This window comes from Corticium candelabrum, chromosome 1 (assembly GCF_963422355.1).
Source record: "Corticium candelabrum chromosome 1, ooCorCand1.1, whole genome shotgun sequence".
NCBI classification, from domain to species: Eukaryota; Metazoa; Porifera; class Homoscleromorpha; order Homosclerophorida; family Plakinidae; genus Corticium; species Corticium candelabrum.
The window spans coordinates 15741690-15767042 of NC_085085.1; the positions used below are offsets into that span (position 1 = coordinate 15741690).

General features: G+C 40.7%; 5 protein-coding genes across 5 annotated transcripts in view; 2 read left to right on the forward strand and 3 right to left on the reverse strand.

The window, feature by feature from the left end:
- Window positions 1–1369: 1369 nt before the first annotated feature.
- Window positions 1370–9691, reverse strand: LOC134182735 (trichoplein keratin filament-binding protein-like). Its single transcript, XM_062650174.1, has 14 exons — window positions 9480–9691; window positions 8172–8339; window positions 7333–7375; window positions 7216–7272; window positions 6781–6849; window positions 6482–6718; window positions 4426–4475; window positions 4093–4159; window positions 3917–4027; window positions 3658–3861; window positions 2842–2967; window positions 2387–2454; window positions 1684–1756; window positions 1370–1625 (listed from the first exon to the last, which is right to left on the reverse strand). Exons 1-14 carry the CDS (start codon window positions 9668–9670, stop codon window positions 1593–1595), a joined length of 1497 nt encoding a protein of 498 aa, XP_062506158.1. The 5' UTR covers window positions 9671–9691; the 3' UTR covers window positions 1370–1592.
- A 227-nt stretch (window positions 9692–9918) lies between these two features.
- LOC134184213 (SWI/SNF-related matrix-associated actin-dependent regulator of chromatin subfamily B member 1-like) lies at window positions 9919–12386 on the forward strand. The gene is made up of 3 exons (XM_062651850.1): window positions 9919–10392; window positions 11576–11703; window positions 11857–12386. Exons 1-3 carry the CDS (start codon window positions 9932–9934, stop codon window positions 12384–12386), a joined length of 1119 nt encoding a protein of 372 aa, XP_062507834.1. The 5' UTR covers window positions 9919–9931.
- Window positions 12387–12694: 308 nt separating this feature from the next.
- Window positions 12695–18629, reverse strand: LOC134184222 (transmembrane protein 209-like). Its single transcript, XM_062651861.1, has 16 exons — window positions 18502–18629; window positions 18225–18283; window positions 17876–18007; window positions 16970–17103; window positions 16513–16583; window positions 16410–16453; window positions 15551–15634; window positions 15323–15483; window positions 14537–14599; window positions 14383–14479; window positions 14197–14322; window positions 13464–13561; window positions 13229–13408; window positions 13132–13167; window positions 12858–12931; window positions 12695–12799 (listed from the first exon to the last, which is right to left on the reverse strand). Exons 1-16 carry the CDS (start codon window positions 18627–18629, stop codon window positions 12742–12744), a joined length of 1545 nt encoding a protein of 514 aa, XP_062507845.1. The 3' UTR covers window positions 12695–12741.
- A 64-nt stretch (window positions 18630–18693) lies between these two features.
- Window positions 18694–20932, forward strand: LOC134194139 (testis-specific serine/threonine-protein kinase 3-like). The gene is made up of 8 exons (XM_062663049.1): window positions 18694–18838; window positions 18911–19015; window positions 19082–19266; window positions 19486–19541; window positions 19605–19734; window positions 20004–20140; window positions 20229–20317; window positions 20405–20932. The coding sequence occupies exons 1-8, from the start codon at window positions 18701–18703 to the stop codon at window positions 20849–20851; spliced, it is 1287 nt and encodes a 428-aa protein (XP_062519033.1). The 5' UTR covers window positions 18694–18700; the 3' UTR covers window positions 20852–20932.
- Window positions 20933–21600: 668 nt separating this feature from the next.
- The window catches only part of LOC134178248 (rasGAP-activating-like protein 1), a 9502-nt gene continuing 5749 nt past the window's right edge, over window positions 21601–25353 (reverse strand). The window contains exons 16-20 of the mRNA XM_062645088.1: window positions 25179–25353; window positions 24962–25099; window positions 22096–22231; window positions 21805–22029; window positions 21601–21742 (exon numbers count right to left, since the gene is read on the reverse strand). The exon at window positions 25179–25353 is cut by the window's right edge and continues 7 nt beyond it. Coding sequence (XP_062501072.1) covers window positions 21741–21742; window positions 21805–22029; window positions 22096–22231; window positions 24962–25099; window positions 25179–25353 — 676 coding nt within the window. The 3' untranslated portion in view covers window positions 21601–21740. The remainder of the gene's footprint in view (window positions 21743–21804; window positions 22030–22095; window positions 22232–24961; window positions 25100–25178) is intronic.

Consider the following 25353-nt stretch of genomic DNA (forward strand, 5'->3'; position numbering starts at 1 on the left):
GATCCAAAAGAGAAATGGAAGAGGAATACGACGACAGAAGTGCACAAAATCATACCACGGCTGATGAAGAGGAAATGAAGGCTGCATTTCATCAACTATCGATAGACCCGCACGCTCATTTACTAGGCAAGTTGTCACAAGCTTTGGCAGAGTTTGGAATTTTCGGCTACAAATCTCCAGCTTCTCTTCCTCTTCACATGACAGCCATGGCTGTTGCGCGTCAATTGCCAAGCAATGAAACTGAAGAGGCGGAGGATCAGAAATCGTTTGCCTGCGCAGAGCAAAAGTTGGCAACAACAGCCAAACCGATTCATTCTAAGTCACGTCAACGACGTGGATGGTTTTTTGTTGGGATAATAACAACAATCGTTCAGAGAATAGTAGAACCAGTCATCGGACTAGTCTCGTCCTGTGATTCGATAGAGAACAACCACCACAACGATTGTCTGGGTATGTGTGGAAAAGGTTGCAACTGCCAGAAATGGGTGTGCGGAAACTGCTGCTGGAACAAAGGATGCTACCAGCACGACCTCTGCTGCACACGAAGTACGTTCTCTTGTATCATACCAGCTGGCTTCAGCTGTTACGGCTACCTACAGTATCCTGCGTGTATGTACTAGTGATGCATACTTTATATCTCGATGGGTGAACATGAAGTGACTTTTGTCTTAGAATAGAGCTGTACAATTAGATTGTGTCGATGTTGAAAAGTCAATAGTGCAGCTTGGTGTGTGTGAACATCATTTAGAGTGCTATGAGCTATGTGCTTTTATAGAGTGCCTGCAGCAATATGTCTAACATGGTGCAAAGACAGCTAAACTTGATCATTTACTTGAGCCTGCATGTACGCAAGGAGGTTGGAGGAATTTGTACAAATCCTCCCGCAGCTCTCGGTGGTTTGCTCTGTCGTGCAGTTACATGGAACTACAGTGTGTGTGTACTTGGAAATGTATGTATATCACTACATGTACACACACACACACACGACACACACACACACACACACACACACACACACACACACACACACACACACAGACTGACACACAGACAGACACACAGACAAACACACAGACAGACAGACACACACGCACACAGACAGACAGACAGATACACAAACAGACAGACACACAGACAGACGCACAGACAGACACACAGACAGACGCACAGACAGACACACAGACAGACGCACAGACAGACAGACAGACACACACACACACACACACCACACACACACACACACACCACACCACATCTATTGAAATAATTTGTCTAGGGTGATCCTAACGACATGTGATGAGAGTCATTACAAAAATTGATGAAAGTATAGACGTGTAGTTCAGTAATGTCATTGAGATGTTGTGTGATGGCGAGTACAACCATATACATTTATTATCATCACATATGTATATACTAATAGTATGTTTGTGACATTAAAAACATTTACAAATCTGTCAACTTTTGGCTTATGATGAAATCCCATTATATGTCCAATAAACAGTCAGAATAATTAAATCATACTCATGACTGAAAAATACCGTGACTCTGAACTGAAAGAGATGAATGTCCACCATTCCATCCCAAGCAACGCATCAGTCCCAAGCGACTGTCCGTCTTGGATATGACTGAAATAGAGTGACCGATCAGTTAGTAAAAGGCAACTTGTGCATGACCATTTCATACCTTTGGTTTGTATCGTTTCTCAGCTAATCTCTCTTCCTCTCTCAACATCTGCTCATACTCTGCATCTGCCTCTCTACAACAGATAGCACGTCACCAACAGACAGCTAATACAATGCTTGCTAATGACAACAGAATTGTATACATGTGTGACAATCACAGTGAAATATTAGCAGTGACAAGCCTTGACAAGTCAGTCCCTTTCACCAGCTGTCGTGTCAAGTGTGTGTGTGTGTGTGTGTGTGTGTGTGTGTGTGTGTGTGTGTGTGTGTGTTGTGTGGGCACGCGCACCGCTAGTGTCATAATGTCGACACTGCAACTTGACAGTAAAACTCTCAACAACTAAAGTGGAGTTTAATGTCAACTAACTGTTATATGTTTAAAAGCAAAATTGGTTAAACTGCTCCTACTGCAAGATATTGTGATCACATCATTCTCTGCTTATCTTATCATATCAACCATTAACCACCTAAACAGTGAAATTGCTAATTAATTAATTAAACCATGTGTATCAGCCATAAACCATCTAAGCAATTTATATCAACAAAATACAAACTGCCATTCCTACGGTATGGAAAAGTATTAAGCGAGCAACAATCACATTTCGGTTCAACAACTTCAATTACTAATTTGATTATTTCACTTAATTAACCAATCAGTCCATCTGTTGACCCAACAACAATCACCCTAACAACTACTCACTCACTCTTGTTCTTGCAGCCCTCTCTCCAGTTGCCTTCTAGATTCGTCTGCTCGTCTCTGTCTCTCGGTGATCTAAACCCACACACAATAGACATCAAAACACGACATCAATTTGCTATTATTTATGATTAATTTTATATGTATCTATTTAAACAATACAAACTTATATTTTTATTTTTTAATCTATTTTTTATTTATTTATTTATTTTTCATTTATTTATTTATTTATTTATACAGCATTTTGCACAGCTGTATTAAACATCAATTAAAATAAGCATCACACACACCTGACGATACAACATAAATTTATATTTTTCTATTTATTTATTTATATTTATTTATTTATTAGTTATTTATATTTATTTATTATTTACTTATATCTATTTATTTATTTATTTATTTATTTATTTATTTATTTATTTATTTATATAGAAAGTTGTTGTGTTGTGACTTCCTTACTTGAACTTCAAGCTCTCGCTTTCGTGTTTCTCTGTCTTCTGCCTGTCTTTGTGTCTCTCTCGCCGTCAACTGGTTCGCCAACTCTAATTCGTGTAGCAATTCCTCACGACGTCCAATAGACTCGACCTATCAAAGCCCACAATCATGTACACAAACCAGTTTACCATAACATTAAATATTAATCAATCAACTAGATATGTAATACAAGTTGGTATGGCAATTAGATGCATTGGTTGAAACTCTATTAACTGACTGTATTAAGTGCTGTGGTATCACTCTATCCAGACATCAGCAATAGTGCAAATAACAAATAGCTGCCAATCATGATCTGTATTGGACATCATGTCTGAGTGAACACAAACAACGTGCATCCAGATTCCACATACAGAGTGATGTGTGTTCAATGCTCGCATCCTGATGAGTATGCAGATCATGCCAGTTGTACTACGTGTACAAATGCAGTCAAAAGTGTGCTGACTCCTAAAGCACTCACATTTACAATGATGGAGGTTCATTCATCCGTAAGTAACACACACACACACACACACACACACACACACACACACACACACACACACACACACACACACACACACACACACACACACACACACACATGCACACACAAACAACAATATAAACAAACAAATGGAGTGTAACTGATCAAATTCTCTATAAGAAGATATCATCGTAGATGACCTGGAGAACTTGTGTCATCCCACTGACTCGGTGAGTACATGTATCAACAGAACAACTATAGTAGCTGTATCAGTACTTATGCATAACCATTTCCCTCCTTGGTGTTTTCCCTCTCACCTGTTGTATACGTAACTCTTCCATCTTCTCAACAATCTGTCCTTGCCTCTCATCTAAAACTTCTCTCATCAGTCGCTCTCGTGCCAGTCTTTCCCTCTCCCATTCAGCCTCTCGTTTCTGCCACTGACGAGAAGCTTCCTCACGAAACAACATGTCCAGTTCGGCCTCTCTTGCCTTCTCCAGTTTCAGCTGCTCTTCAACCACCTGAGAGACATCAACAGATGCAAATGTAGTCAATATGATCCACACTTCATCCTACCTGTTTCATCCAAGAGGCATCAGCTCTTGCTCGTTCACGTTGTGTCTCTGCCAATTGTCTGTCTTCTGCTTCCTGTGCTGCCAGATCCGAGAGAATCTTCAGATCAAGTTCCTAGCAAGTACGTCATGATTATCTGACTGCGTACCGACTGAACAGAATGTTTGTGTAATGTTGACCAGTTGCTCTTGTATCTGTCGTGATCTACGCTGCATCTGTGCCTTGTACTGCCTTGTTAACACTCGACTGTAACACCAAGTAATGGACTTTAGTTAGACATACAGATAAACAGATACATACATACAAACAGACAGACAAGTAAACTAAATAACTAACACATTGAAAAACAAAATAACTAACAACACAAGTAAACAAACCCACAAACAAACAAACAACAGAGACATACAAACATAAACAAATACATAACACACACATCAACCACTTAGAAAGCCATGAGGGAAGCAAGTAGACAAACCATGTGTTACGATCTTCAGGAAAACAGATTCTCATACCCAAGTGCTTGTCTCTTCCTTTTCTCCTCCATCTTTTTTCTCTCTTCTTCCTACAAACCCAGGTCCATCATTACCCTATATTATTACACACACTAAACTCTACCTCCAGTACATTATATTATTGTTATTATATTATTATATTATTATATTATTATATTATTATATTATTATATTATTATATTATTATATTATTATATTATTATTGTCGTGCTCAACCAGATCAGTCTGGTTTGTAAAGTCTATTACAAGTACCGGAAGCAAACCCTGCTTCAGAAGTACTTAGACCATCACGGCTGTCTAGAAAGAAGACACGACTTTACGAAGGATCCGAGTAGATCCCAGAAGCACTGTTTTCTGTAAGTGCTGCAGGTTGTGATGACCTGGAATAATGTCCAGCCACCGTTATATTATTATATTATTATATTATTATATTATTATATTATTATATTATTATATTATTATATTATTATATTATTATATTATTATATTATTATATTATTATATTATTATATTATTATATTATTGTGTTGTGCTCAACCAGATCAGTCTGGTTTGTAAAGTCTATTACAAGTACCGGAAGCAAACCCTGCTTCAGAAGTACTTAGACCATCACGGCTGTCTAGAAAGAAGACATGACTTTACGAAGGATCCGAGTAGATCCCACAAGCACTGTTTTCTGTAAGTGCTGCAGGTTGTGATGACCTGGAATAATGTCCAGCCACCGTGCAATACCTGCGTGCTCTGTGCCCAAAGCTCCCAAGACCACTGGAACCACCAGTGTTCGACAATGCCACAAGCGGCTTATCTCCACCCTCAAGTCGCTGTACTTCGCCAACTTGTCAGCATGTTTCTTGCCAATGTTGCCATCAGCAGGACAGCTGATATCAATAAGAAGACAAGTGTTTGTCTTCCTATTTCTGAGACAGATGTCTGGACGATTGGCTTTGATCCTCCTGGCAGTGGGGATGGTGGTATCCCACATCATAGTAATGTCATCCATCTCCACAAGCCTATCAGGATGATGCCGGTACCATCTGCTCTCCACTGGAACCCCAAAATGGCAACAAACATCCCAGTGAATGATGGAGACCACCTGATTGTGTCGATCAGTGTAGTCCATCGGTGCCAAAGCACAGCCTGCCACACTGTGCTCGACTGTTTCCAAGCCTACACTGCACATGCAACAAGTAGGACTGACATCATGATGTAGAATCTTGCGTTCATAGTACCAATTATTATATTATTGTATTATTATATTATTATTATATTATTATATTATCATATTATTATATTATCATATTATTATATTAATATATTATTATATCAGACTGCAACAAAAAAATTGTCTGATTGGGGTATCATGCAGAGGAAAAAGACGAGCGGGCAGGCGGCGGAGTTTTTATTTTTATTTTTAAAATTATTATCAATCATCAACTTTGGAGAAAGTGTCTGTCGTCGCAGTTCGCACGCTGCATGAGTACATCGTCCACTCGATCATCGAATCCAACCTCCTGCAACACCTCACGACTACAATCGCCAGACACACGAAGAATCTTTGCCATCTCTGAAATTGCGTGCCCCTCGGACACGGATAAGCACAGGGCAACAGTAGACATCTTATTTCTTAGCATGCGCATGTGCAAAAAAACAGCGGACGTCCAAACACGGCGCGCTGAGTACATCATCCACTTGATCACTGAATCCAACTTCCTGCAAGACTACAGTCGCCAGACACACGAAGAATCTTGCCATCTCTCAAAACACTTGCCCCCCTCGAACGGGTATGCCCAAACCAACAGAAAACATATTTAAATAAACAACTCAGCGGCACTTGAGCTCTAAACACGGGCGGGTGGGTTACCCCAATCAGACAATTTTTTCGGTGCAGCCTTATTATATTATTGTAAGATTCTATTAGTCGCCATATATCATAAACTTTTAGTCATAATCAGTAGTTGTTATTGTTACTTTCAAATAACAAATAGGAAACATGCAATTCATGATCGTTCCTCTCCCCTCCCAACCAACTGCATTCCAATAGCAACCCTAACCATACCGCTTGCTGCAGCTGCCACTGCTGTCTCATCAGCTCATCCTGTTGACTTTTTAATTCTGCTGCTTCCTCGTCTCTTCTTCTCATCTCGTCTACTTGCTCCTTAAGATGTTCAAACGTTCGCTTTTCTTCTCGTCTCTTCTTTTCTGCAGCTTCTCGTTCTTCGGCTAGAGCTGATTGCCTCTCTGTCTCTAGTTCTTGTTCGTAATGTTCTTTTTCAAGAATAGCTCTTTCTTTGTCCTACACAACAAGAACAAGAATGGAACGTAATACAAATACAATGCAAAACTGTTTGGACTCACTCTCTCCCTTTCTGTCACCTGTTGACTCCATGTGTTGTGAATGTCTCTCATCATCTGACGAGACTCAATCTACATAGTTATTCAAATAATAGTTAGTATTAATTACATAAAAGCAGACTTAACCATGCGTCTAATATTAACTTATACCCAGCTATTATTTATATAAAATAACTAAAAGCCTTGGATCAACATCAATGCATACGACAAAATTCAATATGCACAAAGCGGGTCACATGCACTTCTTCAACAAAATCAGATGTGCATATAAAAAGTCTAAAATGCTGTAGCATTAGATAAGAATTATCTAAAACAATGTGAAATTAAATCACTGAAAGCTGGGAATAAAAGTATTTAAAAATAAGACGCGCGCGCGCGCACACACACACACACACACACACACACACACACACACACACACACACTGAATATCGTCACCTGTCTTATTTCAGGACAATTAGCTCTCCAGTGTTGACGGAGTTTTTCTTCTGCTGTCTAAGTTGCAAACAAATGCCTGCTACAACAAGTTAAATGCTTGTCTTATAACATAGCAACCTCTCTTCTTTCATTCTCTCGTTTTGTCTTTAATTGTTCAACCCTAAATAATAAAACAAAGTACATACAAGTCAACAAATAAATCTTTTAAGGAATTAACCCTAGCATGACTGATCATATCTATAAGCTTGCAGATGTGTAGGTAAATGTAATGTACACAAAACACTGCTGCATGTACAGTATTGACAACAACTTTGTCAGTCTAATAAATAGATAAACAACAAATAAATCAAATGAATGAATAAGTAAATAAAATAAATCAAATTAATTAACAAATAAATTTGGTATCTACCTACTTGTACGTTACATACTAAGTATTGCTATTGCATTGACTCAACGAGTGAGTTCTAAGATCAGCATACTACAGTACTAGTCTACTATGAAAGACTGACAATCAAACAAACAAAACAAACTGACAAACACACAAACTGACAAACACACAAACTGACAAACACACAAACTGACAAAAAAACACGCAAACTGACAAACACAAACTGACAAACACACAAACTGACAAACAAACAAACTGACAAACACACAAACTGACAGACATGCAAACTGACAAACACGCAAACTGGCAAACACGCAAACTGACAAACACGCAAACTGACAAACACACAAACTGACAAACACACAAACTGACAAACACACAAACTGACAAACTCAAAAACTGACAAACACACAAACTGACAAACACACTAACACACAAACTGACCAAATACAAACAGCCAATTACACAGCTCTGTAACTGTACAATTACCACGTGTATAACAACGTCAAGGGATCAACACTGGTGTCCATTTTAGTATATAACTACACACAACAACACAATCCTTTACTTTTCCCTCATTTCTGGTAATCTCTCTTGCGGCCTTCTAGCCAGCCCTTTCAGCTCCATTTCATACTGAGATCTCTCGTTGTCAAGCAGCTTTGCCAGCCTCTCTCTTCTCTCTCTCAGTCTCATCTCCTTCTCTTCTCGTCTCTTTTGTAGTGAGTAAGCGCTCATACTGATCGACACAATACACCCTCTCATCCCACCACACATCAACATGCCAACATGCTAGAAAGGACGTGTGTGTGTGTGTGTGTGTGTGTGTGTGTGTGTGTGTGTGTGGTGTGTGTGTGTGTGTGTGTGTGTGTGTGTGTGTGTGTGTGGTGTGTGTGTGGTGTGTGTGTGTGTGTGTGTGTGTGTGTGTGTGTGTGTGTGTGTGTGTGTGTGTGTGTGTGTGTGTGTGTGTGTGTGTGTGTGTGTGTGTGTGTGTGTGTGTGTGTGTGTGTGTGTGTGGTGTGTGTGTGTGTGTGTGTGTGTGTGTGTGTGTGTGTGTGTGTGTGTGTGTGTGTGTGTGATGTGCATTTGTGTGTGTGTGTGTGTGTGTGTGTGTGTGTGTGTGTGTGTGTGTGTGTGTGATGTGCATTTGTGTGTGTGTGTGTGTGTGTGTGTGGTGTGTGTGTGTGTGTGTGTGTGTGTGTGTGTGTGTGTGTGTGTGTGTGGTGTGTGTGTGTGGTGTGTGTGTGTGTGTGTGTGTGTGTGTGTGTGTGTGTGTGTGTGATGTGCATTTGTGTGTGTGTGTGTGTGTGTGTGTGTGTGTGTGTGTGTGTGTGTGTGTGTGTGTGTGTGTGTGTGTGTGTGATGTGCATTTGTGTGTGTGTGTGTGTGTGTGTGTGTGTGTGTGTGTGTGTGATGTGCATTTGTGTGTGTGTGTGTGTGTGTGTGTGTGTGTGTGTGTGTGTGTGTGTGTGTGTGTGTGTGTGTGTGTGTGTGTGTGTGTGTGTGTGTGTGGTGTGTGTGTGTGTGGTGTGTGTGTGTGTGTGTGTGTGTGTGTGTGTGTGTGTGTGTGTGTGTGTGTGTGTGTGTGATGTGCAATTGTGTGTGTGTGTGTGTGTGTGTGTGTGTGTGTGTGTGTGTGTGTGGTGTGTGTGTGTGGTGTGTGTGTGTGTGTGTGTGTGTGTGTGTGTGTGTGATGTGCATTTGTGTGTGTGTGTGTGTGTGTGTGTGTGTGTGTGTGTGTGTGTGTGTGTGTGTGTGTGTGTGTGTGTGTGTGTGATGTGCATTGTGTGTGTGTGTGTGTGTGTGTGTGTGTGTGTGTGTGTGTGTGTGTGTGTGTGTGCGCGCGCGCGCGCGCGCGGACACTATAAGAAGTATCTACCTCTCATCATATGACTGCTGTGATGCCCAAGCTTTTTGTTTTGTTGATCTAACGCCTTCGCGTTCAAAGTAGTGACAATGCTTGCCCCATTTTTCTCTGACTTCGTCCTGGTGAGTTCTTCGCCTCACTATCAAGCTTTCTGCGTTTGTCCTTTTCGTCATATAGTAAGGCTGGAGAGTGGGGAGAGCCATACTTCCGGAGATGTAGCGTTTAAACACTTCACGCATGCGTTGTGTAATCAAGCCTCGATATTTGGACCGAAGATAGCGCTTAAATTGATAAATAACTACGCTCGGCAATTATATTATTGCCAAGCGCAGTTATTTTATTACAACGCTTGGCAATTATTTTTTGTTATAACGCATGTAGAAGTAAGTGACGCTATAAATTTCAAGACCCGGATATCAACAACCGACATTGCGCATGCTCAAAGAACGAGTTGTAGCACCGAGATGGCCGCATTGAAAACTTACGGCAAGAAGCCACACGTTTTTCAAATTCCAGGCAGCGACGAGAAGTACATGATAGGATCGGAAGTGGGCAACTACTTACGCATGTACCGCGGATCGCTCTACAAGAAGTTTCCGTCACTGTGGAGGAAAGTGGCGACCCTAGAGGAGAGAAAACACATCCTATCACTTGGTCTCGGACACAGCAATCTTGCCACCAATGTCACGTTGCTGAGAGCCAGTGAAGTAGATGATTTGTTGGAGGGAGGTGATGAGAAATACAAAGGTGGAGGTGAGAAGGAAGAAGGTCCTGCTGCTGCTTCGCTTGTGAGGCAGAATAAACGGACGACTGCGTGGTTGCCGCAGTTGCCTGCCACGTCGCATCACCTCGATCCGGTTCCAAGTCGTACGCCGGTCAATAGAGTGAAAGTCGGGACGAAGAGATTGAGGAGTCAACCACTACTGTGTGTGTGTGTGTGTGTGTGTGTGTGTGTGTGTGTGTGTGTGTGTGTGTGTGTGTCTGTCTGTCTGTCTGTCTGTCTGTCTGTCAATTAAGCATAAGAGTCAGACTGTTGTTGTATGGAACCACCTGTACCTTTGCTGATCAGTATGCAGTGAAGATCTATGACAATAAAACAAACTGTCTGTCTGTCTAACATTTTGTTCACTGACTGTTTTGTTTAAATCTTGTCTAAAGTTAGCAATTGTTATTGGTAGAGTAAGCTTTCAAATACATAACAATCTGTCTGTCTGTCTATCTCTCAAACCTTCTTGCAAAGGAGTCTAAAGATGCTGAAGGTCGCACCAGTGAAGCTGACTTAGAAATAGGTGGTGCAAACAATTTTTTATTATATTACAGAAGTGTAATGCTAGAGTAATCATTTATACAATTAAAAGACATTTTCTCGGCAGAGTAGACTACCTTTTTATGTGGACAATCAGCACCACATCCACTAATTAATCATTGCAGACTGCTTAGTCAGATTAGAGTTGATATCGAACTTTTACAGTTTGATTAAAAAATATAGAGAAAATCTGTCTATGTGTCTGTCTGTCTGTCTGCTTTGCTACAACTCGTACCAATGCAAACTACAGTACCATATAATTTCTGTTTGTTTGTCTGTGTGTCTGTCTCCGTATATGTAGTTCCTATAAATAATGTTGCCACAGTATGATGGCATACTTTGCTAAATGTGCTTGTGGTGTGTGTGTGTGTGTGTGTGTGTGTGTGTGTGTGTGTGTGTGTACAGATGTAATTTCCTTGGGCAAGAAATTCACACACAATTGCCTCTCTCTACTCAGGAGTATAAATGAGTACCTGGTCTTTGACTAGGGGTGGACTAGACCACTGGCTTGGCAGAACATCATGCAGTATATACAGGTACGTGTGGACTTGAGGTCCAGTCCTGCGGCTGCGCCAAAGTCAGTGCCCTTCGATGTTCTGGCCACGCATCAAGGGGTTCATCAGTGCGGCCTAAAACTCTGAGTAGCACCGGGGTCCCTACCTAGAAATAGGTAGGGGGTGCTATCTTCAGAACTTTCCGAAGGGCATATCCACTTGTCCGTGTGTGTGCGTGTGTGTGCCTGCCAGTTTGTTGTTTGTCTGTTTGCTTGTCTGTTTGTATTATTAATTAACTGCATTTATAGGTTTGATGACCATGATCCTGGAGTTATAAGGCATCATGGGTCTCAACATGAGATTCTTCTACCCATCAGAATCGACTTGGACATAGAAGGACACAAACTACGAGATGTTTTCACTTGGAACAAAAATGGTACACACACACACACACACACACACACACACACACACACACACACACACACACACACACAAAATAATTAACAACACAATACTAACGGATGCATGATCGTCTCAACTGTTGTATTGATTCTGTATCATCTTTCTTACTGTTTTGTTGTTGTAGAAAAGCTGATACTACCAGAGCAGTTTGCTAAAATAATGTGTGACGACCTCGATGTTCCTTCCCATATCTTTGTCCCTGCCATTGCTGGTGCCATTCATCAACAGTGTGAACAACATTGCGAAGACGAAGTCGTACATGATGAAGATGATCGTCGTGTCGTCATCAAACTCAACATCCATGTCGGCAACATGTCGTTAGTCGATCAGTTTGAGTGGGATCTCAGTTGCCCGGACAACAACCCTGAAGAATTTGCTCGAAGTCTTTGCTCTGATTTAGGGCTCGGTGGCGAGTTTGTGTCTGCAGTTGCCTATAGCATACATGGACAGTTGGAATGGCATTCAAGAACGTATGCATTTACCGAAGCTCCTCTCCCACCTTTATCTGTTGCTGTCAGACTACAGAGTGACACAGAAATGTGGAGTCCAAGGGTGGACACATTGTCGAGTGCCGAAATGGAGAAGAAGCAGAGAGATCAGGACAGAAATACGAGGAGAATGAGACGATTAGCTCAAGCTGCACCCACTTGGTAGACATGCTATTGCTGTAGATATTGATTTATGATAATCTTAGATCATAAGAACAACTGTTATCAAGTGTCATGAGGTAGCATGATTGACCTACCAGACAAGACAGGGAAATGCTAACGGAAGACTATGAAATACAGTAGATGGACACGGACACGAGACACACACACACACACACACACACACACACACACACACACACACACACACACACACACACACACACACACACGAGTTAGATACAGCCAGACAACACACTACAGTGTGGAGTGTGTGGTATATGGCAATGTACATCCACAGCTTCATGAAGAAAGTACTGTAGATAGTAAAATCATGTTGTTTATGCTAATACATGAATCAGTTAGTCTAGTTCCAAAATTGTCAGAATATTCAGTCCTGAGAGAGATAAGTTGGTTCTCCTACACACACAGAGAATATAAGCTATCTTATCTTCATTATGTGTATTATGAAGCCAACCCTAGCATTCCCTTCTCTTCTACTTTGAGGTGATGGAGAAAAGCAATGAGTGAATGAAAGAAATTGTTTCGACCCTGACATGAAAATGGAATTATGCAATGTGTGTGTGTGTGTGTGTGTGTGTGTGTGTGTGTGTGTGTGTGTGTGTGCATGCGTGTGTGTGTGTGCATGCGTGTGTGTGTGTGTGTGTGTGTGTGTGTGTGTGCCTGTTTCATGCATTCACACTCTTCATGTGGCTATCCAAACAAACAATTCAATCAACCAAACAACTGACCTTTGGAACATCTACAATAGCATTCCTGATAACCACCTGTAATCAACCAACAACAACCCTACAGCCAGTCTCAATCACCACCTCCAACTCTTCACACCTTCATATGTGGAGGATTCGTTCTTGTCTGATAAAGACAAATCTCACGTTCCTTCTTCTTTGGATCGTGTTTGCTCGGCGCTCGGATAACATAATGAGTTGAAAATGCCTTACGATCAGGCTGTCGAGGGTTTGGAGGGAGACGAGCATCCAAATAAGTACAAACAAGATGCAGTAAAATCTGCAAAAATCCCACATGATTTGTGTGTACTAATGTGTGCATCACTGATGTTTACTTGAGTGTCATTGGGTAACTCATTGTCCCAACCTCTTCCATTCCACCGTCCTCCACTGTTCCAACGGTAACAGTTCAAGCTGTCGCCACGACTGAGATCTAAATCAACATACTCAGTACTGAACAACAAATAAATTTTTTTTATAAAATTCAAATCCACCTGACAGGATGACAAGTCATGACTGTCATAACTGTTGTACTGTATTGTACCAGTTTTTGAAATTGAGTAAAACAGGTAGTGTGGAAAACACCCATTTAGATTCGTAATAGATTGTTTATTTGATGTCTTTCTTGCAAAGAGTCACAATGAGTTGACACTACAACTTTGTTTTTGTTATGCCAATTATGCAGCTGTCAATGTCTTAATCTGCTATTGATCATCTAACTCTCTGTCTGTCTGTTTGTCTGTCAGTGTGTGTGTGTGTGTGTGTGTGTGTGTGTGTGTGTGTGTGTGTGTGTGTGTGTGTGTGTGTGTGTGTGTGTGTGTGTGTGTGTGTGTGTGTGTGTGTATAATACAACCGATAGCAACGTACACATCAACTGTACAGTATACACAGTCAGTAACCCTTCAATTGTGCATCTACTGTTTCTCAATGTTTCAAACCCTTTATACACACTTCATCGTGAGAGCAAAACCCACTACTCAATAACCCATAAACATCAACATGATCACATATGTATACTCCACTCCACAGCTGGACATCACATTACATGTAATACACTTCACTACTAACCTCGTATTCTCTGCACCAAATACTCCTGATTCGTGAAAACTTCAAGATATGGCACAACAACAGCAAGTGAAGGCACCTGCTGTGACTTGACTGTAGCTATCTGACGAAGAGTGCTGAGACTCACACCTACACACAACAAGGCAAACCATTATGTTGAATAAATGAATAATAACTGTCTCTACTGACTGCCAATCTGAATGTCACGACTGCCAATACTGACGAGAGTTGCATTAATGGCATCAATCTCTGTGGCAAGTCGTTTGACTAAAGTAACTGATATCCACTAACAAAGACATTTGTATTGTAGTTACACTGATGGTCATTCTTGTTGGGGTTGTACCTTGCGACAGTTCTCTGTCCATAATTCGAGATCAGATTTGTTGATCTTAAGCTGCTGCCACACCTACGTTAATCAACATACATTACAGTTAGACATCTGTTAATGAAATGAACAAATACATAGACCAGAGAAACAAGCAAACACACAAACAGACAGACAGACACACAGAAACACAGACAGACAGAAAGACAGACACACACACAAACAGACAGACAGACACACAGACAGACAAGTTGACAGACAGACATAGCTTGCAAACTTTACCTTTTTTGCCTTTTGCTAATATGTATTATAGTTTGATGTTTGAAATATATGTACTGACAGACAGACAGACAGACAGACAAACAGACAGACAGACAAACAGACAGACAGATAGCCAGACAAACAGTTGAGTAAGCAGACAGGTGGGCAAGCTGACAAGTGACATATGGACAGAGTTGTTGATTAGTTATACAGGCAACAGACCGTTGAACAATGCACATCAAGCAGACTAATTAAAAGACAGAAAATGAACAAACAAACTGTGGAGATGTAGACATCTAAGCATGCAAATGAGACAAATCAAACACACAAATAAATCAACAATTAGACCTGCATATAAATCAATTGCTAGACAATCACACATAAAATACCTAAAATATAATTAAAATATCCTAATATAATAATATAATAATATAATATAATATATTTATATTTATATATTTATAACAATTACTTATAAATAACAACAACTACACAAACTGATGGAATTCCATCACCAATCAACACTGCATAGTAAGCAGTCACTTCTTCTGATCTTGTTGTTGAATGTCCAAAGCTGTCTTCCTCGTCCCTCACAGACGGTGAAGAAGACAACACTCCTGCCTGATACTTCCCCAGAGGGAGATCAGGTGAACGACCTGAAGAGTCAAAGTGAAGATGCTGCTGTTGAGGACTTAATCGCATAGCTAAACAATGTAAATCAGCAGAACGAAATCAATAAAATAGTTATTAGTGTTTGAGATGAAAACAAACTTCGTTGATATTGTTCTTCTAGTTCTTCTTGCTCTCTAACAAAACGATTCAGTGATGTTGAATCTGAGATGTGGTCATCGTAACCTGTTGTATGAAGAATAATAAGTTGACTTGCTGTGTAATGATACATGCTGCTATTATATCTGTCAGTCAACTAGTATCTGTCTGTCTGTCTGTCTGTCTGTCAAATCTGATTTTATTGAAACACATAATCTACTCACATCTCTAGCACTAAAGTAAGTCTGTTTGTCTGTCTGTCAATACATATATTTCTTATACAAGACATTATTACAGTCTACACTAAAAATCAGCAAGTTCTAAGAGAACTGGGCCCCAAGAGGTCCCTAAGTACAACTAAGACTCAACAGTTGACAATTTAGCTAACAGAGTTACTAATGGCACCAACTAAGTCACCACTATACTGGACTCTGCTCATCTTCTGCAGTAACACTCTTGCATTGCACTGCTGCATCGCAATTGAGAATCGCGTCCTCCAGTAGTTCTTGAACTCGTCCTGTCTGCACTCAGTTGTCCATGTTGCTGTTCATGAGAGTTGGTTGAGATATTTTTGGGCCTCTTGCCCCACCGACCAAAGTGCTCCATCACCAGAGAAATGAAATTCAGTGTAGTTCCACAAGAACGTGCCTTTTTGGTGTATTTCTCATTTTTCAGCATTTCTCTTCGAGTTGCTGTCTGTCTGTCTGTCTGTCTGTCTGTCTGTTTGTCTATCTCTCTTTCAAATGTTTCATCTCCTACAGACTGTGAGCTCATTCATCTGTCTGCATGAATGTCAATCAGTTGTCATATATAATCATCACAATCTTTTTTCAATTGTGTCTTGTGAAAATCGACAATCTACCTGTTGATCTTCTGTGACCAGTTGAGTTTCGAAGTCGTACAAAACTAAAGCAGAAGAAAAATATATTTGCTACTACATTTGCTGGTAAATGCAGTAATCACACCTTGAATCAAGAGATGTATCAATATAGGAAGCAGAGCCAAGACTAGAATGAAGACTACTGGACATAACACTCTACAACAAAATACTGATGAAACACACTTGTAAACTATAAAGAAAAGAAATGAAGAAAGAGAGAAAACAAGACAGACAGACTAACAAGTACAGACTAACAAGTACAGACTAACAAGTACAAACTAACAAACCAACAACCAAACAAACAGACAATTATAGAGACAGATAGAGAGACTGACAAACAGATACACACAAATGGCCCAACTAGTAAATCATACAACAAACAAACACAGAAAGACATCGCCTTAGTTGCTATTGCATCTATCTCATAACGAGAGACAACCATTTAGTGATTGCTTAGTGAAAACCCTGACAAACCAGCTATCAACTAGAGTGAGACCACATCCTTCGCTCTATACAAAAGATTTCTAATTTCTTTGTCAAACCTGTGGCGTTGTGGGTGACCACCTTGATGGTGGAGTAAACGATGAATAATGAGGACGAAATTGAGTGACAGTCACTGGAGAATTTTGACTGGGAGAAGAAGCCACCGAGGTAGCAACTGTGATTCCACGCACATCTAATCAATCAAAACACAACACAGTTAGTTACACATCAAATAGAGACTCACACATTAATGCTGCTTGTGATACATCAAGACATGTTCATGTCTCTCCTAAAGCCAACTGCCTAGCTGTTTGACCATTAATCACAATTAGCAAGCTGTAGATGCTCTTGGATAGAACATAGCTCCATACAAGCTTGCATGGACGTAGCCTAACGCTAGGAGTGGGCGATGCATAATACATTAAAACGAACCAATGACATCACAAACCCATCACGCATTTTAAACAATTTTTAATGTATACATACAGTTTTTGAAAACTATAGATCAGCAACTTTGATGGAGTGAAAGCAAAACTAAATTAGTGCAAGAGATCAACTCTAGCTCTTGCTAGGCTACATGATTGAATTTGACGATAAGCAAAGCAGTCCACTACTAAAAATCTAAATCCACCTCTGCATCACAGTAGATGTGAAGGAGTGTTCAGTCTACGGGCCTGTACAAGTCATGTACACATCAGTTTGCCAATAGTTTCCATTCACTGAATCAACAAAATTTATGTGCCACCAAAAAGAATTACTAAACCAGACACCAAAATTCGTTGCCAAAAAATTTCTTGTTTTACAGTATGTTATGGATTAAATAAAACATTAGAATAAAATTATTAAACACAAAGTATGTGTAAGTGACATAACACTTTGTAACTTGGTGTAAACTAATACATACATGTATACAAACTAGTATATTTCACACTATGCTATGTTATCGTAAAACAAGTGTTTCTTACTTTGGTTGGTAACTTTGAGTAAACGTGCTTGACCTTCGGAGATGGAGAGAGTACGGAAACCAAGAGTCAGAGACAAGTATTGAAGAAAATTGACAAGGCAGTTTAGAGAGAATGTGATGAGAGCAAGAACCTCTAGAAAACAATCATATTGACACACACACACACACACACACACACACACACACACACACACACACACACACACACACACACACACACACACACACACACACACACACACACACCTCACTACATCCAAACAAATCTTGTCTTCAAGACAAACCAGTTAGCTAGCAGACCAAGAAACTAGCAAACAGATAATCCACAAAACTAACCAAGCCAAACATACCAAAATAAGGTACGAACGGTTGACCAAATGGCAGAAACCTGCTCACAAGCTCATACTTCCTACACCAACAGAACATTAGAATCAAGTTAGAATGTGATTGCCAATTCTTCCATCATCAACCTAGCGCATCCTGTGGTCTGTATTACAAACCGAATTAGCAACACTGTAATTATTGACAAAGCACCTATAACTACCATCTTATCCATTTCTAGATTATGTGCACCATCTAAAATTTTAGTAATGCTTACTTCAAATATATTACTACGCATGCGCATACCTTGCTACAAATACTGCAAGCGCGAGTATTAGGTTTCTCGTTCCTCGCTGTAGTTTATCTTGAACTTCCTTCGCAGCAGCTTTTCTTTTGATTACCAGGCCGACATCCACGCTCTCGCAAGGTCGCATTACGTTTCACCTTGATATCAACTAGAAAGAGCAACGCGCGCGCAGAATCGCGTTGTCACGGAAACGATTGAATGGCTGCAATCAGAGACAACCAGAAATCACTCAAGTCACGTTTTCTTGCTAGAAACGGTTACATACTAGCCGGTACTATTGGCCTAGGAAATTACGCGAAAGTAAAGCAAGCCTACGACAGAAAATGCAGAAGAAACGTACGATTAATTAAATATATTTATTTATTTATTATTACGCTTTGTATTATGTGTGATTCACTGTTTGGTAAGGTTGCAATTAAAATCGTTGACAAGAATAGAACACCGCAAGACTACCTCACAAAATTTTTTCCGCGAGAAATTGACCATCTCAAAAAATTAAAACACAAAAATGTGGTACATGTCCTTGCAAACTATCGAATTAAGTCGTCTGTGTTTTATAATACATGTTTTATTGTCTAGGCGGAATTACTCGACGTGATCGAGGACGACTCTAGCCTATACATTGTTCTCGAGCTAGCCGACGCTGGAGATCTACTGGAATACATTCGCGTACGCAAAATGCTGTCCGAACCAACTGCCCGTCACTTTTTCAAACAGATGTGTGCTGGAATGAAATACTGCCACAATCGCGGAATCGTTCACAGGTAGAGATAATCAAAAGCTACTCAATTAGCTTAATTAATTAATGTTTAGTAGATCTACTGTAGATGTCAGTCAAGTGCATGCGCATTGAGTGCAATTACGAACCACTCTTAGGTCAATGTGACGTTCGGAGAAAGTAAATGGTTTAATTAATTAATATACTTTCGTTGCATTAACTTAACTTAAGCAAAAATTAATTAACAAACTGTGTGATTGACCAGAGACTTGAAATGTGAAAACGTTCTTATCTGCTCCGATCAAACGGCAAAAATTTGTGGTTAGCCAACTCATCTATTGTTGCTGCTCGTCTAGCAGTACAAATTTGCGTTTGGCTTTCAAGATTTTGGCTTCGCTACAAAAGTGGACAACAGAATGTTTCTCACTACGTTTTGTGGATCGACTGCCTACGCATCTCCCGAGATACTTCAAGGCCAGCCGTACAACGGCTTCAAAGCAGACGTTTGGAGCATGTAAGTAAGTAATACGATAGGTAAGTGATAGCTCGAGTTTTCGAGATTTGAAGCATTACAACGCTGTACATGTACACTGCATTTGGGACTAATGCAAATTATTGGGGGCAATGGCCCCTTGGTCTCCATGGCGCGCGGTTCCTACTCCTATGTTCAATCTATAGCTAGGCAGCAGTGTTAACGTTTGCATGTGCGCGCGCCTATATATCTAGAGTTTGTACATATGTGCGTGGTGCATGTATGTAAATGACGATATGCACGTTCTGTAGGGGTATCGTACTGTATGCCATGGTGTTTGGCACGTTACCGTTTGCCGACCAGCGTGTTAAGATTCAGATAGCCCAAATGCAAAGCAGAGACTATCCCAAGTTTCAATCAGTTCGACCGCGAAAAGAAGTCTCAAGAAGTAAGAAGAGATCGAGACCTTACAGTATCTATACGTCTAGAGTCCACGAAGACTAATAATCGTTTGTGGTTCGTGTTCGTCTCTACAGGTCTCATCCAACTTCTGCGTAAAATACTTGTTGTCTCGTTTCATGAGCGTCCAGTCGTGACAGCAATAGAAAAGGCAACTTGGCTACAGGTTAGAGTATAGCAGAGCAATCAACAGAGAACTGACCTAAGGTATACACTGAACGATTTAATACGATGGTTTATCTCATTTTGTCAGGCAATTTCCAAGACTCAATCGTTTCATCCCGACTCGACTCTGCCCAATTCCGTAACAGCTTCCGTCAACAGATCTCGACCGATCACTCAGGACGGCGATAATGTTTGTCACATTCAATGTCTGCCCATTTCTGTTCCCACCGAGTATCAACAGCGACACATCAAGATCACCCCAACTATAAACTGCAATCACCTTCCATCACTAGTACCTCCCGGCCAACATACACCTGATTTGCGAACTGACTTTTGTCATGCTCTCAGGATGATAGGACGTGTGAGACGGCAAGTGCCACTTCATAATGTTAATTGTCATGGAGTCGCCGGCAGGACGCCACACCGTCTCTCTATACAATCGAGACAGCCTACAACATCATGTAGAAAGTTCGCATTGAACAATTCATGGAAACCAGAGGTTTCCTCCAATACAGAGATGCAAAATAAACAGTGACTGACCCGTTTACATACAATACTGCTCTAGATACCGTCACATACATGCCTGTGTATATAGAGAAATTCAATCTAAATACAGACTACCAATGTATTATTGTTGGCTTTCCGTCTTCTTCTTCATCATCATCATACAACATGAAATTTCATTTTCTGATTCAACAAACCTGTTTTGTATAATCTTACATAGCCAGACCCTACCTTGCCCTCACACTTCCGGCAAGAAAAGAAGTATGACGGTGAATTCCCCCCCCCAAGCATGACGAAGCTGTAAGGTCTGGCTATGTGAGACTACATATTTTGGATTTGATCTAATCCGCCATTACTTTACATCGTATGACTTTTCTTCTGTTACTACACATATAATAGTTGTTACACGCTATTTAGAAGAACCTTGAAATGCATGACGCGGAAGATATCAAATCCTGCTCCTGTCACCATCAAAACTACACAACTGCAGTAAACGGCCCACTCAAAACTTTGCAATTATATGCAAACGCCCATTCATTAAAAAATGATATAAAACATAAAACACTAGCAGTCTACATAGATATATTATACAGAAATAAGTGCATACAAGGAAATCCATGGTGGCTATCCTGACTAGCTACTAGAACACTGCTTCTAGTCCAGTGCTTTACTACTGCTACGTCTCTGCATGTTCTGTCTGCCTATAACCTGGTCTTTTCTGTAGTTGTAATTATCACATCACACAGCAATGTCAGCGCTGTATATACAACCATCTAAACGTGTCAGGGTAACATGGCATGTTCGATAATAGAAATACTAATATACACTCTTTATCAAATATACTTTAACTAGTTTGTGATCGTAATACCGTTACATTCATAACAGTCTTTCATCTTGATGGCCACAACATCACAAATTGGTTCTACAAGATTTATTAAGCAAGATGTGATTGATATCAACATCTGAGGTAAAATCAAGTCTCACACTCTTTGCTGTGAAGTTCGTGTTCTTTCTCCAGTCGGTCTATCACTCGAAGCAACGTTCTCAACATTCTACAGCCTCCATCTGTAAACATGCTTTCATATTTTCTCCGGATTTTGTCTCGTCCAACATGCAGCTGACTGTAGATTGTTTGTAGTTCCATGTCAGAGTCAAGAGGATCCCTCCAGTCGCTAATCACAGCAGAGCGAACAACACTGCAGCCTGGCACTAACAGTTACAAACCGGAAACAAATTGTAAATTATTCAACTTAATAAAGATATTATTTCTAGTACCAAGCTTTGGTTTGCATCTGCAGCAAGTCCATTTTCCTGATCGGTAAGCACCGGGATGGTGCAAACGTAGCATGCGGCGATTACACACGCATACCTTCCGTATGGCAGACAACCATTCCGTCTGTTCATTGACATTCTAAACAATCAAAACACATACTCAATACACACAAGCAGACAGACAGACAGACAGACAGACTGTCTGGTCACATGAGTCTATTGCAGGTGTTTCGTCTGATTGCCTAAGAAGCCTTAGCATTTACCACTGCCTTAAACTTCAGAACAGATATGTCAATTCCAATGCAGGCCTGACATTGTTATGTTTGATGTCGACCTAGGATCTAGCATTGACCTCAACATCTCTTTGGCGCACCCATGGAGCTCGGAAACTTATCCTAGCTCTGCTAAAAAGATTGGAGCTGCGGCATCTCTAAGGGAAGCCAGAAAGAAGGCTAAATATGACCAGCTCAAGCTGCTCAACATCCAACGTCACATCCCATTAGTTCTCGAGCACTTTGGTACATGGGGAGAGCAAGGAAGGAAGTTCTTGAAAAAGCTATCTAACCAATCATCAGACGAAACCGAAGACCAAATACTCCAGAATTTTTGGATTATTGGAGAAAACGCTATTCCATCCAGCTCAGTGTTCTCCCCAGAAATCTTAAAAGGCAGAGCGGAATACTGCGTAAAGTGGGCGTTTCCCCAATGCCACGCCCAATGTCGGTTAAAACTATATATATGTTACAGATCAATGAGGCCTTCCTCTGTACAGATATGGCTTTGTCAAAAGTTCTAGAAATTCTGCCGTCCCTGCTCAACAGTGCACAAGTTGCTTCTCTAAAGGCAGCCGATTCATGGCACAATCAAACTTCTTTCATGCTCTAGCATACTTTGACGAGTGAGCATTTGCATGGGATATCAATCCACATAGCTTTCCCTAGTGCATATCTCATAGGCCTAGATTGCGTCTTTCGACAAAGAAGAGATAGCAGTGACTGTGTCTTGTTTCCGTCTCACTAACCAGAAGCCATGGGAAATCATTTCGAAAATCATTTAGCCACTGTCGATCTACTCCAGTCATCCTGTGCTTGGAAGATCTGCTCGGTGCTTTATCAGTTGCCGCTCGTTTTCTTTCAACAATGCAGGTGTTCTTATCTTCAACAGCGTTGCTCGTGAAGAAAGACTCAATAATTCTCTGCAACACCGACATGATTCATGCGCACTTCACTGACACATACATACTTGCACGTGAACACCAGCTTCGAAAGCATGGTAAATGGCTGCATGCGTGGTAAATGGCTGTATGTGTTGGTGTAAAGTGTTATATAGTGTTCTGGATAATGAGATGCAACCCATGGTCTTCGTTAATTAACATAAGCTTACTCCGAGATCCTCAGGTCTTGGTATCTGGGTGAAACAACCTAAAAACTTAATTGCTTAGAATAAGGCAGAGCGGTGCACTCTGCCAAAGGATATTGGGGAGAACACTGCAGCTACAAAGGTGCAACGCACAAGTGATCTTAAAGAAACTGTCCGAACTATGTGGTGGACCTGAGAAGCCCATGACTCTCAGCACTCAGGTCTTCCAACATTAGCTTTCTTACACTAGTGATTTATGATCATGACAACCAGACAGACAGACAGAATACAATCAAAAGCAGATCAGTTGATTGAAACTGATTCTAACCGAGATGCAGCACGATTGCATTCAATTAGAGGTAAAGGAGCATGAGGATGGTTAGATTCCATCCCATCTTCAGAGAAGTTTGCACTTTCATCTGGCAATTTTGTCTTGGCGGCTTCTCTCAGATTGGGTCTACCTTTGTCTTTATCACCTTGGGCCACTAAATGTGAATGTGGAAAGTCTCTAGATGTTGAAGGGTACCATTTACTAACATGCAGAATGGGTGGAGGCCCAGTTTGGTCTCATAATTCTGTTGTTTTGTGCTGGTCTGAATGCCTGAGCAGTCTACAATGCCAACATCAAATCAAACCAAAAGATAGATATACCACATCCAACAAGAGCAGACATTGTTGTGTTTGACTCAACATGTGGGGGAAATGTTGAGCTTGATGTGGCCCTTGCTCACCCCTGGAGCCAGGACATTCTGCAAAGTGCAGTAACTGTGGATGGAGCTGCAGCAAGAAGAAGAGAAGACATCAAACATAGCAAATATTCTAAAGAGCAGTTGCCTGGAGGGTACACTCCTGCCCTTATTCCACTAGTTTTCGAGCACTTTGGTGGGTGGGGAGAAGACGCATCAATGTTCCTCAATAAACTTTCCAAACTATATACAGATGAAGAAGGAAGAAATAATCCCTCAGATTTAAGACACATTGGAGAAGACGTTTGTCAGTACAACTTCAGCATTGCAATGCCTCAGTGTTGACTAGAAAGATGATCAGAGTAACACATGGACAGAATGCTGGCCAGAGTATAGATGTTGTTCAACTTTCAATTCAGTAAACTAAATCTTGGTTTGTAGGCTCCGTAGGGGAGCTTTTTAATGCTACTTGTTATTTGTGTAATTGTAATTGTAGTTGTGACACTTGTTGTTCATTAGCTGTTACTTTAGTTTCACCTGTATTAGCTTTGATGTATAAATTATAAGAAAATTTGACAGACAGACAGACAGACAGACAGACAGACAGACAGACAGACAGGCAGGCAGGCAGACAAACAGACAGACAAACAGATAGCAACACACACACACACACACACACACACACACACACACACACACACACACACACACACACACACACACACACACACACACTCCACATTCAAAAGTGCACCTATAACGCACTAAATATCTAGTCTTAAATTTTAAGAACCACACTTCACAGTCATGCTATTAGAGCTTGCCTTAGTGGAAATGTAAGTAGTCGACAGCTCTCCATCAGAAAGTCGCTGAATCACCTGCAGCATGTTTTTACGTTGAAATGCATTTTTGTCTACTCGTTCAACAGCACAAATTGTGCTCACAAGAATGTCCTTTTTCACCTAAAAACAGCCGTGCAAAGCAACACCACACCACTCCAGCACACCGTATACTATTGAAGTGAAATTTTGCAGTAAAAACCTGCTCGTAATCCGAGTTTGCATATGACAGTGTCTTGTGCGAAAGACGAAAGAAACGCTTCTTAAACGTCAGTGGTCCAACAACAGAAGTCACGTGATCAGCAGACCTCTTTGACATATAGCCAGACAGAAGAACGCTTTTGGGATCAAATACAGAGCGAGAAGGGTCTGATGGA

What these genes read in the sequence shown, in the direction of transcription:
- LOC134182735 (XM_062650174.1), bottom strand. Translation starts at nt 9,670, where the DNA reads ATGGCTCTCCCCACTCTCCAGCCTTACTATATGACGAAAAGGACAAAC. An exon ending in ATTGTCCTGAAATAAGACAG is followed by an intron (nt 6,850 to 7,215) that starts GTGACGATATTC and finishes ATAACTATGTAG; the next exon opens with ATTGAGTCTCGTCAGATGAT. An exon ending in AGTGGCAGCTGCAGCAAGCG is followed by an intron (nt 4,476 to 6,481) that starts GTATGGTTAGGG and finishes CTGGGTTTGTAG; the next exon opens with GAAGAAGAGAGAAAAAAGAT.
- LOC134184213 (XM_062651850.1), top strand. Translation starts at nt 9,932, where the DNA reads ATGGCCGCATTGAAAACTTACGGCAAGAAGCCACACGTTTTTCAAATT. An exon ending in TTGAGGAGTCAACCACTACT is followed by an intron (nt 10,393 to 11,575) that starts GTGTGTGTGTGT and finishes CTGCATTTATAG; the next exon opens with GTTTGATGACCATGATCCTG. An exon ending in TTTCACTTGGAACAAAAATG is followed by an intron (nt 11,704 to 11,856) that starts GTACACACACAC and finishes TTGTTGTTGTAG; the next exon opens with AAAAGCTGATACTACCAGAG.
- LOC134184222 (XM_062651861.1), bottom strand. Translation starts at nt 18,629, where the DNA reads ATGCGACCTTGCGAGAGCGTGGATGTCGGCCTGGTAATCAAAAGAAAA. An exon ending in AGAAGAACAATATCAACGAA is followed by an intron (nt 15,484 to 15,550) that starts GTTTGTTTTCAT and finishes TACATTGTTTAG; the next exon opens with CTATGCGATTAAGTCCTCAA. An exon ending in CAACAACAAGATCAGAAGAA is followed by an intron (nt 14,600 to 15,322) that starts GTGACTGCTTAC and finishes TGATTAACGTAG; the next exon opens with GTGTGGCAGCAGCTTAAGAT.
- LOC134194139 (XM_062663049.1), top strand. Translation starts at nt 18,701, where the DNA reads ATGGCTGCAATCAGAGACAACCAGAAATCACTCAAGTCACGTTTTCTT. An exon ending in TCAAACGGCAAAAATTTGTG is followed by an intron (nt 19,542 to 19,604) that starts GTTAGCCAACTC and finishes TTGGCTTTCAAG; the next exon opens with ATTTTGGCTTCGCTACAAAA. An exon ending in GCGAAAAGAAGTCTCAAGAA is followed by an intron (nt 20,141 to 20,228) that starts GTAAGAAGAGAT and finishes TCGTCTCTACAG; the next exon opens with GTCTCATCCAACTTCTGCGT.